Source organism: Lepisma saccharinum, chromosome 5 (genome assembly GCF_977018435.1).
Source record: "Lepisma saccharinum chromosome 5, izLepSacc3.1, whole genome shotgun sequence".
NCBI classification, from domain to species: domain Eukaryota; kingdom Metazoa; phylum Arthropoda; class Insecta; order Zygentoma; family Lepismatidae; genus Lepisma; species Lepisma saccharinum.
In genome coordinates this window covers 83641545-83659334 of record NC_139233.1, presented here as the reverse complement: position 1 = coordinate 83659334, position 17790 = coordinate 83641545, and the positions used below count along the sequence as shown (strand labels likewise).

The 17790-nt window shown below is 38.1% G+C and overlaps 2 protein-coding genes across 9 annotated transcripts in view; both read left to right on the top strand.

Annotated features, from left to right (window-relative positions):
- The window catches only part of LOC145987914 (uncharacterized), a 187698-nt gene that overhangs the window by 61028 nt on the left and 108880 nt on the right, over positions 1-17790 (top strand). For all 8 annotated transcript variants that reach the window (XR_014441696.1, XM_083122724.1, XM_083122728.1 and 5 more), the window contains 3 exons: positions 2408-2563; positions 5723-5896; positions 9543-9746. Coding sequence is in view for 7 of the 8 variants with exons in the window: in XM_083122724.1 (XP_082978850.1) it covers positions 2408-2563; positions 5723-5896; positions 9543-9746 (534 nt within the window). In the remaining variant the exon portion in view is untranslated. The remainder of the gene's footprint in view (positions 1-2407; positions 2564-5722; positions 5897-9542; positions 9747-17790) is intronic.
- Positions 12283-17790, top strand: part of LOC145987919 (uncharacterized) — a 341487-nt gene continuing 335979 nt past the window's right edge. The window contains exon 1 of the mRNA XM_083122736.1: positions 12283-12293. The gene's annotated coding sequence lies outside the window, so the exon portion shown is untranslated. The remainder of the gene's footprint in view (positions 12294-17790) is intronic.

Below are 17790 nucleotides of genomic sequence, written 5' to 3'. Positions count from 1 at the left end.
TTCACCTCCAGCCTCTTGTGAAAGCTGCACCATCCTATCTTCATGACCCAACCACTTCCTTCCAAACATCAACGCCCTTCCACCATGCCTCCAGAACACCATGCTTGCTACCTTTCATGTCACTTCCCTCTACACCAACATCACTCACTCCCACACTACATTGATTTGTAACTTAACAGCATTCTGAAACCCTAGAATCACAGCACTAATTTCCTAACCCCCTAGCCACCTTGTTCTTCTCATTAGGATTCGCAATGTTACCACTATCAATGTTCACCCCCCCCCCCCCCGCACGCATAATAGCATTATGCAAGTTGCCTGTAAAAAAAGGGTGGATACCAAGTATGTGTGGAACTCTACCCCCACACCTTGTGTGTGCCTTTATGATTTTACATTTTTGTGGTATAATAATTGTGGCTATGATTAAACAGATGTTTGTGAAGAACATGCTTCAGTATCTAGATTTAATTACCATTAATTCACAGTTATTTCCAACTTTTTTTATGAATAAATAGTTTATATGCATATGAAAATTTATATCAGTGCCCTGATGTGAATACTAAATTGATTGATGGGACCTACATTTTGCAGTAATATTTTCATTTGCAAATCATTCATTTTAATCACGATTAAATTGACAGTATGGTGAGTGTGTAAGGGTTTTCTTCATACCATATATGAATTCCTTGACAGTAATGTCACTTTTGTTAAAACAATAAAATAACAAACAGCACAATGAAAAACACTTAGGAGTTCTTCTGAGCTTTCGACTCCTTCACGGAGTCATCTTCAGGGCTGGTCGAGGGAAGATGGAGTGGACGCGGTTGTAGTTCCACGGGCGTTACTTGATGTGTCTGCCGGCAGATGTTGTTGCGGTCTTGCAGTGTTGGTAAGTCTTTGTATGTTTGGATTGTTGGTTGGGGGACATGGATTTTTAAGTTTTACTGTGTTGTATCAAGATGAATAAAGATTTCCACATAAATTGTCATTGAGGTTATTTGTGTTTTTGATCATGTGTACCCCTTCCTTAACATCCCGTTCTATTTTTCCTTTCATCTGTGCAAGGAAGGAAACACAATGCTGTGGAAGTTGGTGGTTGGTTTCTATAATATGTTTGGATAAAGCAGAAGAACTTTCTTTCCTGTGTATGTATCCTATGTGGTCGGCGAATCAATCTTTGATGGATCTTTTGCATTGTCGTATGTATTTTTGGTTGCATTCACATTTGATGCTGTAGATGCCAGAGTTTGTTAAGGGATCTTTGTCGTAAGTTTTGAAGCTTGCTAGGTTTTGTCCTATGGATTTGCCGGGCTGCTACAATTCTTCTTCTAGTGCTACAAGAAGAATTGGACATTCTAAGACAACAGGCCTCCCTCAGTGGCTACAGCCCCAGTGTAATAAACCAGAACCTGCTAAAATTGAAAGAAAAAGAAGAAAAAAAAAACAGAAAAAAGCCAGAAACCACCATTGCACAAACGAAGAAGAGGATCCCCGGCTATGGCTAGGGATACCATTTGTACCAGGCCTATCCACAAAAAACTCCAACGCATCGTGGAAAAACTGAATTACAGAATAGCATATAAACCCGGCAAATCCATAGGACAAAACCTAGCAGGCTTGAAAACTTACGACAAAGATCCCTTAACAAACTCTGGCATCTACAGCATCAAACGTGAATGCAACCAAAAATACATAGGACAATGCAAAAGACCCATCAAAGATTGATTCGCCGACCACATAGGATACATACACAGGAAAGAAAGTTCTTCTGCTTTATCCAAACATATTATAAAAACCAACCACCAACTTCCACAGCATTGTGTTTCCTTCCTTGCACAGGTGAAAGGAAAAATAGAACGGGATGTTAAGGAAGGGGTACACATGATCAAAAACACAAATAACCTCAATGACAATTTATGTGGAAATCTTTATTCATCTTGATACAACACAGTAAAACTTAAAAATCCATGTCCCCCAACCAACAATCCAAACATACAAAGACTTACCAACACTGCAAGACCGCAACAACATCTGCCGGCAGACACATCAAGTAACGCCAGTGGAACTACAACCGCGTCCACTCCATCTACCCTCGATCAGCCCTGAAGATGACTCCATGAAGGAGTCGAAAGCTCGGAAGAACTCCTAAGTGTTTTTCATTGTGCTGTTTGAGTGTTATTTTAGTGTTTTAACAAATATGTTTCCGGCACGTGACGTGAGAAGTTTTCTACTGTCATAGTGATGTCACTCTTATGCAGTAGAATTCTCTTCACAGAGTTCTTTGTAGCTTGCATTATTTTACCGAGACTTTCATTTTGCATGCTTTCTTGTAGTTGGTACTCTCTAGTTTGAATTGCTCTGAATTACAGCATATGAGCCTTCAGTGGGTCTTTGTTCTCCTTTGTAGGGTGCGAGGAGTGCAATAGTTCATATGAAGCGGAATGTCCACAACACAAGGTGCAAACCATTGCAGACAAGCCAGTCCCTTCCAGAGCATGGGCTACCCTTCCAGCAGCCTATCTGTCAATTAATAAAGTTGGAGTGACAAATAATGCAGAGTCAGGTAATATATAAATAGTAAATGTTAGTCAACGTGTTATGGAAGTTATATAGATGTATAAATTGTGAAAGAAAAGTGGATGCCCACTTACTAGACAGCAAGTCTTATATTTTGTGCTGTTCTGCATCATCCAGTGTGCAGAGAAAGACCACATGAGGCTGCAGCATTGATGGATAGGAAATGAGATTGATCTTAGACTCATAATTTGGTGGTCTTTTAGTCAGCAGTGGCTGGGTTATTGTGAAAATTCAGAGAGAAGGAGTAGGGGGGTGGGGTGAGCAACAGCAGGTGTACAATGAAAGCCCAATTTTATATTTCTAGGTTTTATTCTTTTTCACGTTATACGTTCAATCTTTATGGTTTCAATAAAGCAACATGTTAAAATTTTCCCAGCTTATACATTTTACCACTTTTTATTTTTTTTTATCTTGGTCCTCTGAAATATGTAAATTGAGGCCACCTTAGCTTTGAATGGGTTGATTGAGAAACTGCATGAGAAGGCGACTGAGTGTCATTCAAACCAATTGGTATTTTTGTACTCGTGGCTGATATGTAGACATGCTTATGCATGAAATGATATGGTGAAGAGTACAAGGTTTTTTGTTGCTAAATGACGTGAAATACAAAATGTGAAAAAGAACATGACTGCGTAAATAGTGACAATTAATGAAATTTACTTTACTTGCCAACACAACACTTTTTGAAGTGCACATTATAATGATGTTTATGCAAAATCTTCAACATTGATTTATTTTGTGCTTAATGTAGAATGGAAAGACATACTGAGCTGTATATTTGTGGCATGACAGATCAATCAATTAATGAAAGGGTCCTGGGTTTGATACCCAGTGGAGACACACAGTGGTTCGTATCCAAATTTAAACTATAGGTCAGGTCCCGATTAGCCTTTCTGTGCATAAAGTGGACTTAAAACGAAACTCAATCAGATTAATCGGTACTCTTCCATTAAAAGGTGCATCCACAAGGGATCAAATCAGGAACCCCTTGATTACAAGGTGACAAAATGACCACTATGCCACTGGGCAAGCCTTTGGTACTCTACTGGTATCAGTTGGAAATGGCCGAATCTGGATTTTTTACTATCCAAATTTTTCGAGGGAATCTTTGGATTTCTTTTTGTCTGCACAAGCACTAACCAATATCCTTCAAGCAATTTGAGTTGAGAATGCTCTTAATAACATCTGCATGTATAACACACACTGTAGTTTTCTTTTGGATATCATTTTTGAAACTCTGCACGTTATATTTGCATTCCATTTTTTAAGCCTAGAAAAACAAAACAATGAATTTTCATAGTGTTTTTAGGTTTTATGTACAAAATATGTTGAAAATTTATGAAAATTTGCATTCTATACCAGATTCATGTTATTTTGGGATTTTTTAATGGATGAACATGAACATGCTACTACACATACAGCACATTTGGTTTAGCCTGAGCTCTGACATGCGCAAAGCGGGAAATGTTTGTCGTTTGCGGAAGACGTTACGTGACTCATAGGAGCAGTGTTGCAATTTGCGTAACTTACAATTCTACTAGATATGAAACTGCCAAAGATTATATGATGTTGTCTCGTTAAAAAATTACTTATGAATCTAAAGTAGAACCCTGTCCTTCATGATCATGAATTCATTAATTGTTCTACAAATAACAAACATGTCAAATTCGTTCATATAACTTTTAAATGTTTTTCTTCTGAGTGTTTTGTTAGGCATTACTAATCCCTTCTCAGTTACTTTGTTGCCATCATTTTCCTTTAAGAGGCATTTCAAAGTATTTACTGACACACCAGTAGCTGCGGAAACAAGCTTTTGCACTTGTTTAACATTCAATACAAGAGCACTGTCAGCTTCTTTCTTCATAAACTTATGCACGTTGAGATAATTTCTCTTCTCCAATCTTCTTTCCAGTTTTCATTTTCACCTCAACTTCCGGGGAATAAAAACACCCTAAGCAACACAGGACAACAATCACCTTCCTCCTGGTAATACGATCTCCCCCCCGGAGAGAAATAGGAGAGTGAGAATGCCTCTTTCACCGAGGGGTTTCACCGATACAAAGAATCCTCTGTCATTCTTTTCCTTGAAATATCACCTTCTCGAACTGATGCTTTAAAAAGAAAAAATAATAAATCCAGACACCAGTAGGTCCCAAACACCGCTCCTGTCGTTCGGCTGAGCGACAGGCTTCTGTGCATCTGTAGGCCAGAGCTCAAGCTAAACCGAATGGCCTGCACATAAGCACATTTTTACAACAATTAGCTTTTTTCAATATTACAACACTTGGAGAAGATCATGTCCATAACCATAAATGATAAGTTGGGTTCCCAATTCTGCCTATACGGTGTACACTTTTAGAAGGAACGTGAGTTCAGCCAAAACACAACCAGTGTTATTGCCAAACTAACTGCTAGCGGAAGGGAGACACATAAAATTCACTGTATCCACTATTCGATCATTTTTTTTATAATGCATGTATGAGTATTGTGAATATTTCTACACAGGATTATAATATTTTACCAATGCAGCATATAGGAACTCAAACCGACTCAGACTCACAATGTTGAAGAACTCCCACGACAATGAAGGGTCATTGTGTATATATTGGGACAAATTTAACACCCCTTGTTTTCCCAAGACACGACGACGACTCAGCTGCCAACACTGTGCCAACGAAAAAGCAGATGGAAGGAAAATGAAAGGGTCGTAGTGTGTGTGTTGAGATATGTAGTTTCCCAGTGTTTCTTCAAGAAACTATAACTCTGACTGTAGGCAATGGAAATTTACGAGACTTGGACAGTCAGGTTCAAAATGTCTTGTCCCATCTTGTGATGAATGAAAACTTCTTGCACACAAGAGAAATACAGAACACGGCATTTAACTTGCGTGCTACAGTTTCCTAAATGTACAACGTTACACTCCTGCCATTGGCTGGTCTCCACAGACATGCTCTGCATGACCCTGCCCAATATTGCTTCTAAAACCTTATGCCGTATAGCCATTAAGAATCAATGTCCCAATTCCTCCTCTTTAACTACATTTTCTCATAAGGAGAAATATCGAAATAAGTTGTTGATACTATTGAATAGTATGCAAATGTTATTGTTATTAATACTTAAGTACATATTTTTTTTTCTTATCCAGTGTATGGTGTTTTTGCTCGCAAGACTATACCAAAGAGAACCCAGTTTGGGCCAGTAGAAGGATTGCTTATAAAGTCTGAGGATTTTCCAGTTATAGAAGAAGAAGAAAATGAACTAATTCTTCTGCTTGAAACAGACTTGGGAGAGATGGTAAAATTGGATGTCTCAAATGAAAGTAAGTTTTTGGTTCAAAATTATACTTTGTGAGTGTAGTGATATCAATGGGGGATGAACTGATATCAAATCCATCTCTTTCCTGTTCAATTGCTCAAAATTCTTAATAGCTGCTTATTTGAAACGCATGTTGTCAGAAAAAAAAGCATTAAAGTTTTAAGAAGTGCATGTAGGCACCAGGTAAGAAAGAAATGCATAGATAGAATAGAATAAGTATCTGGCTGGATTTCCACATTCACATGCACAAATACGACAAGTAGCAAGTATGAAAATACATACAGTATTTACTCATGTATAATGCACATGTTTTCAATATGTCACTGCATATAACACATATATATCAAGAGGCACAAATACAAATTACCAGGTTGGGTTTCTTGGGCTATTAATTAAATAATTAAATATAATTTTAAAAACCACATATGAAAGTTTTAAGGGCTGTTTCCCATGATTTTTCACTTTGTAATGGAATATTTTGCAATGCCGAAAAATGCAGCGCTGCTCCGCTCTGGCAGAATTCAAGCATGCACCTCCCATGACTCAGGATGAGTATGCACAGCATTTGTTGGATGAGAAATAATAGAAAATAACTGCTGATCACTGCAAATCCATAATGTAATTTTGATCTCGCTTTCTTCTACAACGGAATAAACAAGGTGGTTACAGAAGTAAAAGCTTTGGGATGCTAAACACAGTGGAGGGAAAGGGGCAGGTGGTATGGGCTGGTGACTCACTGTATACACAAGACTATATTCTCTTCTTGCTCCACATAGCAACACGTGACTCATTGAATAGGTATGATGTAATTTGCTCTTATTCGGCAGAGCAACAGCTTTACCCCTAAGAGAGCCATTTCTTGAAATTGAATTGTACTGCGAATTATGTGTAAGATATAATTCTTTGTCGCTTTTTCCCATCAAAAACCAGGGTGTGCATTATAAATGCGTAGATTACTTCATACATAATTAGTACCTTCATTGAACAAGAAGATGCATAAGAAAAGCAATGTTGTTCACAACAAGTGTGATTACAGAAATTGATGAACCCATTAACTGCAGCGGATGTATATATACACACTCTAAAAATGGTCTTTATTTTTTTGTGGAACATCTGTCTACATATAGATGGTATTTCAAAATGAACAGTTGTTGTATTGTGGCAAGTCATTTTTATAGACATCACTTTATCGTGCTTTCATTAGTCTTTTTGAGCAAACAGTCCATTCTTAATGCATCGTTGGTTCCTGAAAAATATTTTTTTTACAATGAGTGTTTTCCTTCATTTTACAATTTACAACAGAGTCTATGTATAGAGTGCTTTTCTAGCTTCATTATGTGGCAGAGTCTGTATATAGATTGTTTTCTTTTGCTTCACTGTGCACTAAGTCTTTTTATAGTAATTTTTTATGCTATTTATGATGAATCAATTTTGTGGTTGAATCTATGTAGAGCTGGTATCTTCTTGGAATTACTTCCCTTCAATGTCACTGTGGGGAAGGGGTTAAAGCATAGCTTATGCTTTGTGCAAAACATTATTAAGAACTTCGTTTTTCACATATTTCTATATTATTATTTTTAAAACTGTGTTAAAACATAGAGATACAAATGTGTACTAGCCCAACTATAAAATAAGTGGAAACTGATCACTTATTTACCATATTTATGCGTGTAAAATGCACACCCTGGTTTTTGATGGGGAAAAGTGACTAACAATTATATCTCGTATATAATGTGCAGTATAATCCAGGTTCAAGAAATGACTTTCTTAGTTATAGGTCGTAAAGCTGTTGCTATGCTGATCAACATTGAATGACATCATTCCTATTAAATGAGTCATTTGTTGCTATGTGGACCAAGAGGAGAACATTACATTACAAAGTGAAAAATTGTGGCACATGACCTTTAAACTTTTATAAGTGGTTTTGCTCATTTCCTCTTTACTTTTTCTAAAAAAACTTCAAAATATATACTTTCGCAATGGCTAACGAAACATTTATAGAAAGCACATTCAGGACCCTCAAACTAGCAGTTAGGACCATAAGATTTCTTCCATTAAGGCATTTACACACACCATATATGTCATATTATTTGGTCAGTAATATACAAAGGCTGTCGCAGAGAAGGTGAGACAGATTTTTTCCTGGCTTGGCAACTGCCTATGGTTTCGGCAATAGTCACGTCGTGTAGGATGACTCATTCTGTTTCCGTAGCAAGTTGTTACATGTTGCGAAACCACGTTATTGAGCAGCTGTGTTGATTTACGTGGAACGTGTTTCGTTTACCTCTCCCGATTTTTGTGTATAACATTGCTTTTCGCGATTCAAGATGAACAGCGACATGCCATAAAATTTTCTTGGCATTTCATATATGCAGTGTTTGAACAGGCATATGCCGATCAAGACAGACTGAGTTGAGCCACAGTATTACCAAGGAGTCATCGAGACACTGCGGCAGCACGTAGCAAAAAAGAGGCCGCATTTGAAGAACTTCATATTGCACCACGATAACTTACGCCCGCATACCGCGCGGGCTTTTCAGGATCACGCGATGAAGAGAAAAATAGATATTTTCCTGCATTCAGCATACAGCCTTGACCTTGCACCCTGCGACGTTTGGCTATTTCCACTTTTAAAGGCCGCTTTACGTGGTCGTCATTTCATGACGAACAAAGAAGTGATCACCGCAGCGCAAGTTTTCTTCAGTTCGATACCTGATGACGAATTTTCAAAGACATTCATAAAGTGACAGGAGCGTATGGACGCTTGCTTAGCTGTCAATGGTGCCTATTTTGAAAGAGATGTACGTCTACTCGATATGGCTGATTCTGAAGAAAAATTTTGTGGTTTGTAATTTTTTTGTTTCATTTTAATGATTCTGGAGGGGTCCATGTACATGCTTGTCTTTTAACTGCTACTCAGTCACGATTTTTTGACCTATTGCACTTATTTTGGTCTCAATCGGCAGCTAATGAACCAAATTTTCACCCTAGTAAATTTGCTAGCCAATGGAGGTCACTGTTTTCCTATACAGGAATTAGTCTCACCTTCTCTGCGACAGCCTTTGTATTTTAACCTTTACACTCCTGAGCAGGTTTACGAAAATATGAAAAAATTGAATTAATAAGACAAAATTTGATTATTATATTTTTAAACTAAAAATACCGTATTTACTCATGTATAATGTGCACTTTTTTCCAAAATTTTTGCCCCGAAAAACTGTGGTGCGTATTATGCACGGATTAATTCAGACAGCCAACATGAAACCGTACAGGGTCATTACATGATTTTGGGACACTTGCATTGATAACGACACTAATGTGAAATGCGGTTGAAATAAGTTCATCAAAAACTTAGGGCAATTGGCATGGATAACAGAAAAAAAAATACTACTGCAAAACTTATAACTGCGATTTCACTGTACATAAATTTTTGTCTTGATATTTACTATTTGTGGCTGTGTTAATTTTTTTGTAATTGTGGGATTTTATTTTGGTGGTGGTGGTGTTTGGTAACTTTGCAGGTTCCATGCACAGAAGAAAATATACTTCAAATTATGTTTACTAAGATGTAATGTTAGGAAGTAGAATTGATTTTTCAATTTTGAGTGCCTAAAAACTTTCCTAAGGACTGTACTCCCTTTTTCCCCCAGATTCTTCAAATTGGATGCGATTTGTTCGACCAGCTCGTTTTTTTAGAGATTTGAATCTAATTGTGAGTCAGCAGGGACACTCATTGTATTTTACAACCACTCGAGTTATCCATCCTAAACAAGAACTGCTTGTATGGTACAGTGCACCATATGCACAGAAGCGTTCCCTCCCGGTTCTGGAACCTAGTGATGAAGAAAAAAGAGGTATGCAGTAGTTTCGTTTATGTAAATGATTAATGCAGTACATTGTCATCTAGTAGGTATGGCTATTTTTTTTATTAGAAAACCAGCTTCTGCTGGAGTCTTCTCTAACCTTGTTATGGTCACTAAGGACAATCAGATACACACATTATAAATGTTGCCACCTTATGACATCAGTTGATTTTGCATGAAACAAGCATTCTTACACAGGACTAATGATTCGCTCTAATAAGTTCACATTTCATTTTTCTGCGCAATTTTTGTTCGTGATCAGTTTCGCCACCTGTCTGGTAGCTTTCTCAGGCATGTACTGTCTTGCTTGGGTGGTGTGGTTCCTTTTTCTCCCACTCGCATTTGTGTGCAGTTGATGCGGGCCTGTCACTTTCTGCTCCTTCGGTGCGGACATGGTACTTCCTTCTTTTGCTACGCATCGGGATATTGGCATTGTCGGTTCTCGGTCTCGTCGTCTGCATCCGTGCGAAGGTGCAGGCAAGTGACGGAATCGATCGCGAACAAAATGAAATGTGAACTTATTCATGTGAATTACCTCTCTCTCCATGTAACCACCAAACGGGTATATTTAGGTACAATGTATACCAGGATTAATAGTTTCTCAGAGCACAACAAAAGTCCTTACATACAGAGAAGGGGCAAAACTCAGATGCAGGTAAGAAACCACTGAACAATTAGTTTTTGAGTGTATAATATACTAAAAGAATTTTAACACTGGTAAGGAGAATATCAGTGGTGGAATAATAGTCTTAATAATAGGGGCTACTGCATGTTATATTCATTTAAGGTTTTCTGTTAAATCTAAATGTCTTGACAAGGAGTGGGTAACTCCATTGCTATTTTTATGAAGTCTCATGTAATGTTAGACACCAATGTGGCAATTGTCTTTATAGTCTGCAATCAATGTATACAAGGGTCGCTTCGCAGTAAATGTACATTTTTAATGGTATGATTTCTTCTTTAAAACCATATCTGCCATTCTGATTAGCCCATGAGCATAAGTGGAAGTTTTGATATGTTTGCCAAACATCTGCATTTTTAAACATAAAAGCAAATAGGTAGGGAGGGGGGATTTATTGTTAGATATAGGAGTCTTGTGGCTGGTGATCAAAAGTTCCCTTCTGATATGTCCATGGTGAAAATCTGATGTAATATTTAGTTTCCTCATGAATAACTTGCATTTTCCCATTCAATCTTGGCTTATTTCCCCCACATTTATTATTGTCTGAAGTACGAGAACCATTTGTTTAATAACCAAACAGATTTGTTGTTCCAAACTGCATATGGAAGCTTGTATTTTACAGCTGGTGCAAGAATAAGTGTCTTGAACACACTGAGCACTGCAGGATGGAAATTAACACAACTTAAATTTAACTAGGGATGTGATGAAGCTGAAAATTTACAGATGCTGATGTACTCACCGATAATTTTTGGAACTGATTCCGATACATAAGATTATTAAACAGAAATGGGGTGTTATTTTGTGCATGACAAAAATAAATTTGGTATGTACATTTCTATTGCATATCATATGTATAGGGTGGTTTTTTAGAGTGATAGAACTTTGAATTGAAATAAAACACACAAAAAATTAAGTTTGAAGTCAATTGTGTTTTTATTTGAAAGATAACTTTCTGACATTTACTTTTTGAAAATAATTTACGGCATATGTCCACCACGACTAGGTGTGATGAACCGGATTCGATCAGTCCAAATTGGAACCACTTTTTCAAGCAATTTGGGACGTATGTTGTTAATAACACGAGTTATGTTGGCTTCCAAAGCGTCAATTGTTGCTGGTTTATCAGCATAAACCAGAGACTTTACATATCCCAAAGAAAATAATCCAGTGGCGTTAGGTCACATGATCTTGAAGGCCAATTCACTGGACCATTTCTGGAAATAATTTTGTCGCCAAATTGTTCTTTCAATGAATCGATTGTTGTGCTAGCAGTATGAGGTGTCGCACCATCTTGTTGAAACCAAAACAGTTGCAGGTCGATGTCATGCAAATTTGGAAACAAATAATCACTGATCATTGATCTGTAATGACAACCATTGACAGTAACATGGGCGCCGGCCTCATTTTTAAAGAAATAAGGACTGACGATACCTCCAGCATGTAACCCACACCAGACAGTTCAATTTTCATGATGCAATGGAGGATGCAAGGATCCTGAGGATTGGTCTTACTCCATATATGTCAATTGTGCTTGTTGACATCACCATTTAACCAGAAATGAGCTTTGTCACTAAACACACTTTGTCGATAAAGAAGTGGATCAGTTTCCAATTGATTTAGGCATTATTCACCAAACAAACGACGCTTCTTATGGTCTTGCGGCTTCAGTTCTTGCACCAATTGGATCTTGTATGGGTGCAGACCAAGATCTTTAAGTAAAATTTTCCATGTAGTGGATGGACACAGTCAAAGTTGTTGAGAACAGTGACGAATAGACAAATTCAGATCTTCTTCAACACTATCACTGACAGCACCGATATTTTCTTCCATAGGTACACTTCTTTGTCTTGTTATTGGTGTTTCATCGAGTAGAGTAAATGTTGTTCGAAATTTATCAATAGTTCGACGAATAAGTTGCTCTGATGGACGATTATGGACGAACAGAACATTGATTTTGGAATATATTTCCACAATTTGTAAACGTTGTTGCGGGGTCAGTCTTTCCATGATCATTTGTCAATGTTCACTGATCTGAAATAACAAAACAACATGTCATCAAAACCAAACAAATGACAGCTATCCCTATCGAAAGTTTTATCACAAAAAAAAAAAAACACCCTTTATTTATTTATTTATTTATTTATTGCGTCTTGTTTATCATGGCGAAGTTAAGGCTTTGTAGCCTTTTCTACCACTTAACCATGTTTACAACAACATTTAAACCATTACATAGAAAGGTAAATTTTAAAATATAAAAAGAGAAATATAAAATTACAGAAAAAAATGATAAAAAAAATACATATGGGAATAAAATCCTAACCTATACACACGAACATACAACAAAACAAACACACACATACACACACACACACAATCAGATATTCATGACAGTAGTCAGGGATTTGAAATATTAAGGTGAATAAGGATTTTCAGTGTTGTTCTGCGCTTAACTGTATGCAATTTATCACTAAAATATAATGTGCTAACTATTTGTGCCCAATAAAAAATGTTTTAATTGCGTCTTAAAGACATATACTGAAGATGAGTTTCGGATTTCGAGGGGCACTGAGTTCCAAAGACGAGAAGTAGAAACGGTGAAAGATTTTGAATAAAAATTTGAGTTATGAAGGGGGATGAGTAGTTCAGTTCTCCCTCGCGATCTGGTGTCAAGGCTGTGTGATTCGGAAAGCATTGAGAATCTGCTCGAGAGATAACCCGGTTCCTTTGAACTGATTATATTTATATTAGGTATGGGACCGATTAATCGGTACTCTATCGGTATCTGCCGATATAGGCATATCAGTGTATCGGTTTATCGGTAAAATTACCGATTATTTTACCGATCCGATATATCGATAAATATCTTATAATTTAGTGCAAAATTCTGCCATTTCGTTGTATTTTTTATGGATAATCTCCATGCCATTCTTTCTAAAAAAGTAAATGTCTAAATATTCAACTTCTTTTGCACTGCAGTCACCTTGAAACACACATATATTAAGGAGATCAATGATCATTTCAGGTTCTTCAAGGACCATTTCTAATTTTATATCGGATCGGTAGCATATCGGTTATCGGTATTGGTAAATTTTATATCGGTACTTTATCGGTATCGGCCAAAATTTCATATCGGCCCATCCCTACTTTATATACATATATATTCTCAAGAGATGCGAATGTACATTTACATCTACAAAAGGTTATGTGAACCTAGAAATTTAACATTAGTACACAAGCAGTTCTTTGAAATGCAATATGAATTCCTGTTCTGCCAGATTCAACTTCAGAAATACGAGATTTGGAAGCACTTCAGGAAGTAACCTACTTCTTCTCTTATCTCAAATCTGTTTGGCAACACTGAACACTCAATCACTGAATACGATGCAGCAGGTATGCCCAAGTATTTTCTCAGGACTTGCTTCAGGTTTGAATATTCATTTTTGAATTTCCAATACAACAGCAGATCCTGGTTCAGCAATGTACTGTTTTATTTCCAATTTATAGTTAAGTTGATCCTCTGAATGAGTTTGCAATAATTTTATTACAAAAACTCTACAATAATGACGAATCATAACCAAATTTTCAATAAATCTTACAAAACTAGAATATAAAACTTATTAGAAGGTAAAACTCTAGTTTAATCTGTACCGGGTTAACTAACTAACTAACTCTCTAGCCTTCTTAAACCCGAAGGTTCATGGCTGCAGCAACACAGGCCTTCCATCTTTCCCTATCTTGAGCAAGATCTATATACTCTTTTCCATCCCTACCGATTTCCCTTAGGTCCATCTCATCTTAGGTGGCCGCGGTGGCTCAGTCGGTAACGCGTCTGACTACCATGCTCAAGGTCCCAGGTTCGATCCCGGCCGGTTCAAATCCGGGAACTTTTCTAACGGAAGCGGCCCCGGCGCCCACCCAGTGTCGAATAACATGGGTACCTGGGGGAAACCCTGGGGGGTAAAGGCAGTCAGGGGCATGATGCTGATCACATCACCCCCACTCATGACCGGATCAAGAAAGTGTGGGGCGTTACCCCCACACCCCTATACGCCTTCATGGCGTGGTGCTAAGCACAGGGGAGCACTTTACTTTTTTTTTTTTTTACCTTTACCATCTCAACGTTGTCCCTCCGTCTTCGTCTTGGCCTTCCTACAGGTCTCTTACCATCAGGTTTCCCAACAAGAATCCTGTAAACTCCTCTTTCTTCTCGCATTTGTGCCAAATGGCCTGCCCACCTAAGTCTTCTTGATTTAATTATTCTAATAATATCTGGACATGAATACAAATTACAGTCAACTCTGGATTCTACGACCCCGGGTATAACGACCCCCTCGAAGTAACGACCCTTTTTCGGGGAACCATGAAAAATTTAGAAAAAAGTTGAAAAATTTGGGAAAAAAGTTGAAAAATTGAAGGAAATCGGCCGAAAAATGCATTGTTTTTTTCCCACTCATTCCCTTCACGAGCACTCTACCCCTCATAATTGGATCTGAACTAAAAATAGACACCACCACACCATGCTTGAGTGATATCCAATAGCACTTGACCTCTGCCCCCCCCCCTCCCTCAAGCGCACCAATGTTACCCCGCACCCGACGGCAACTACCCAATGTGCCAGGCTTGTTTTGCCACGCTTTCTCTTGGATACGCGAGAAGAGAAGATCGAATGTGCTTGGATGTTATTTTAAATCGACCTTGACTTGTTTCCTTGTCCTAAGAGCTGCTGAAAACTCGCAGGTGAGGAGGGGGGCAGCAGCCCGAAATGACTGCTGGACTTGCAGTCTTTGCCAATGTGTATGGCTGGTCAAGCTCTTTCATCGATAAATACGCCACCTTGAGAGATAAGATCGCAGGAATGTTCGAAAATACAGATGCGTGGCGCCTGGAAGTCTGGCCCATCCCTCCAGCTCTGACCTAGATTTCAGTAGGTTCCCGTGAGTGAGCAACTCTCGGTCTTGTAGCCGACAACTTCCAGTAACCGCTTTCATTCAAAACGTGTTCTTTGTTCCCTGCAACACTTCATAAAAAAGCGAAACTGTTCGAGATAATCAAAGCCACATAGGCAAACTAAAGATTGTCAACCCGCTTAATGCGTTGTCATCCAGGTTTCCACAAAAGTTTACTTCGATCTTACGTGGATCATAACTCCCGTTTCCCACTTCATACGTTTTCCTAATTGTGTCGTAATATCTGCCAAAAAAGTGTTCCGTTGACTGACTGACTTCCTTTTTTCCTGTCTGCAAAGGAAGGGGGGAGGGGCGATTTTCTTGCTCGTGTGCGCACACGGGTTGATTACAGGCGAGGGTGGAAGTGGATCCACCCCTCTTCCTTTGACGTCTAAAATGGGGCAACTAGTACTTCAAAACGAACAAAAACAGAATGAAAAAATTAACCCTCCCACCTTTTCCCAGCTTATTCTCCGCCACTGGTGTGCACGGCAATGTTGATAATTGCAGAATTCAGGTATTTTTTTTTATGCTGTTGTCTGCATAGGAAATATTACCCATATTATTGTCTGTTGCATGGTAAAACGTAAAGCAAGGGACATTTCTTTCTTCTTTACACTGCTGTTAAAAGTTCCATCTTCGACAGTTGCGTTATCTTCAAAATGCTGGGATTTTTCTCTTCCGCCACCTGTTGCTCGAACTTCCAGCCGGTCTCCTTGTTTTTACGATGCAGCTGGCGCCAGTGTTTTGTCTTGCGTCTGCAAAGCTCTTGCTTGCCGATAACAGCAATGACTCATCCAGCGCGAAGGAAAAAGTTATTGTTTTGAATCTCGCAAAGCTGTTTTCATTTGACGATAACGAAATTCGATCTCCAGAAAGGAAAACAAGAGTTAAAATAACTTCATGTTCTGCGCCTTCTGATAAGTAAAACTGTAAATTTAATTTGCATCCGCTTTTCTTCAGAACCATTCATGTGAAGAAAAAAAACATGCTCAATGTAGGAATCGTCGCTGAGATCGATTAAAAAGACATTATTTTCTTCGGAACCATTCATGTGGGAGTTAAAACTTTTGGAGGAGTGGGTGTTTGACATCGAGAATACTCCTAAATCCAACATTAAATCATCGATGAACGTGAGAGTAAATAACGATCTACCATTTTGATATGTAAAAGTGCGCAGTTTCATAAAGCTTGTTTTCAGTTCATTTTATGCTGATGGGCTAATCGGGACTAAATATACAGTTTAAAGTGAAATTCAATTCCAAACCTAAATGACTTTCGACTGGGACGCTGTTTAATGACGTGTCCTAGAATACGCATTTGGGGAAGACGGATCGCAAGTTGCGCGTTTCCTTTTTCACACTGGATTACAATGCAAGTCAATGAAGGAGTTTGGACTGCTTCCTTGAATGGGGAAGGGGTGAGGGTGAATGACGTTGGTTGAAGCAAAGAAAACGTGTTTGTTTTTTTGCGATGTATTTTACACAGCCGAACCAGAACGAAAATTACAGCCCTGCCTTTTTTTTTTTGTCTGGTGCCTAGAAAGGTTGTGTTGTTTCTCCCGAGAGATCTAATCTTACCAGTTAATCTTGTAACAGACAGTGCTCCACTAGACACGCATAAAATCCAACATTCATTCTGCCCGATTATCTCCCGACTTTTGATGGTGCCAGTGTAACTGGTGTCAAGATTCTTCGAGTTTCGCTTGCAATAAACGAGAGATTGCTTTCGTTTCCATAGGTCTCGGTGCAAAGGGGTTTCTCATGAACTATAATTGTAAGAATTTCCTGGAAAAGCAACGACTGTGCACAATTGAAAGAAAGTAACATTATTTTTTGTGAAAACTTTTTCATGTTCTATTTTCCTTCTCACAACACGCGTCCTGTGCATAACAGGTTTTATAACTACCAGGATAAATGGTGTTACCATCTCCTATGCATCTTTGTGTCTGTTTGAGCCCCGTTTAAGCAGAAAATTGGGGCAAATTCCAATAACGACCCCTTCGAAATAACAACCCTTTTCCCGGGAACTGTGGAAGGTCGTTGAATCGAGAGTTGACTGTATGTAGTTCTAAATTATGTAACCTTCTCCACTCACCTGTCTCCTCATCCCTTTTAGGTCCAAAGATTTTCCTAAGGATCTTATTTTCAAATACTCTCAATTTATGTTCCTCTTTCAATGTAAGGTACCAAGTTTCACATCCGTATAATACTACAGGCAAAATTACTGTTTTGTATATTTTAACTTTTAGTTTTAGATATGAAACGAGAAGACAAAAGTTTATGAAGAGAGAAGTAACATGCATTTCCTGAATTAAGCCTACTTTTTATTTCCTCTTTAATATAATTTTCATTTGTTAATATTACTCCTAAGTATTTGAATTTGGAAACTGGTTCAAACGAGTTGT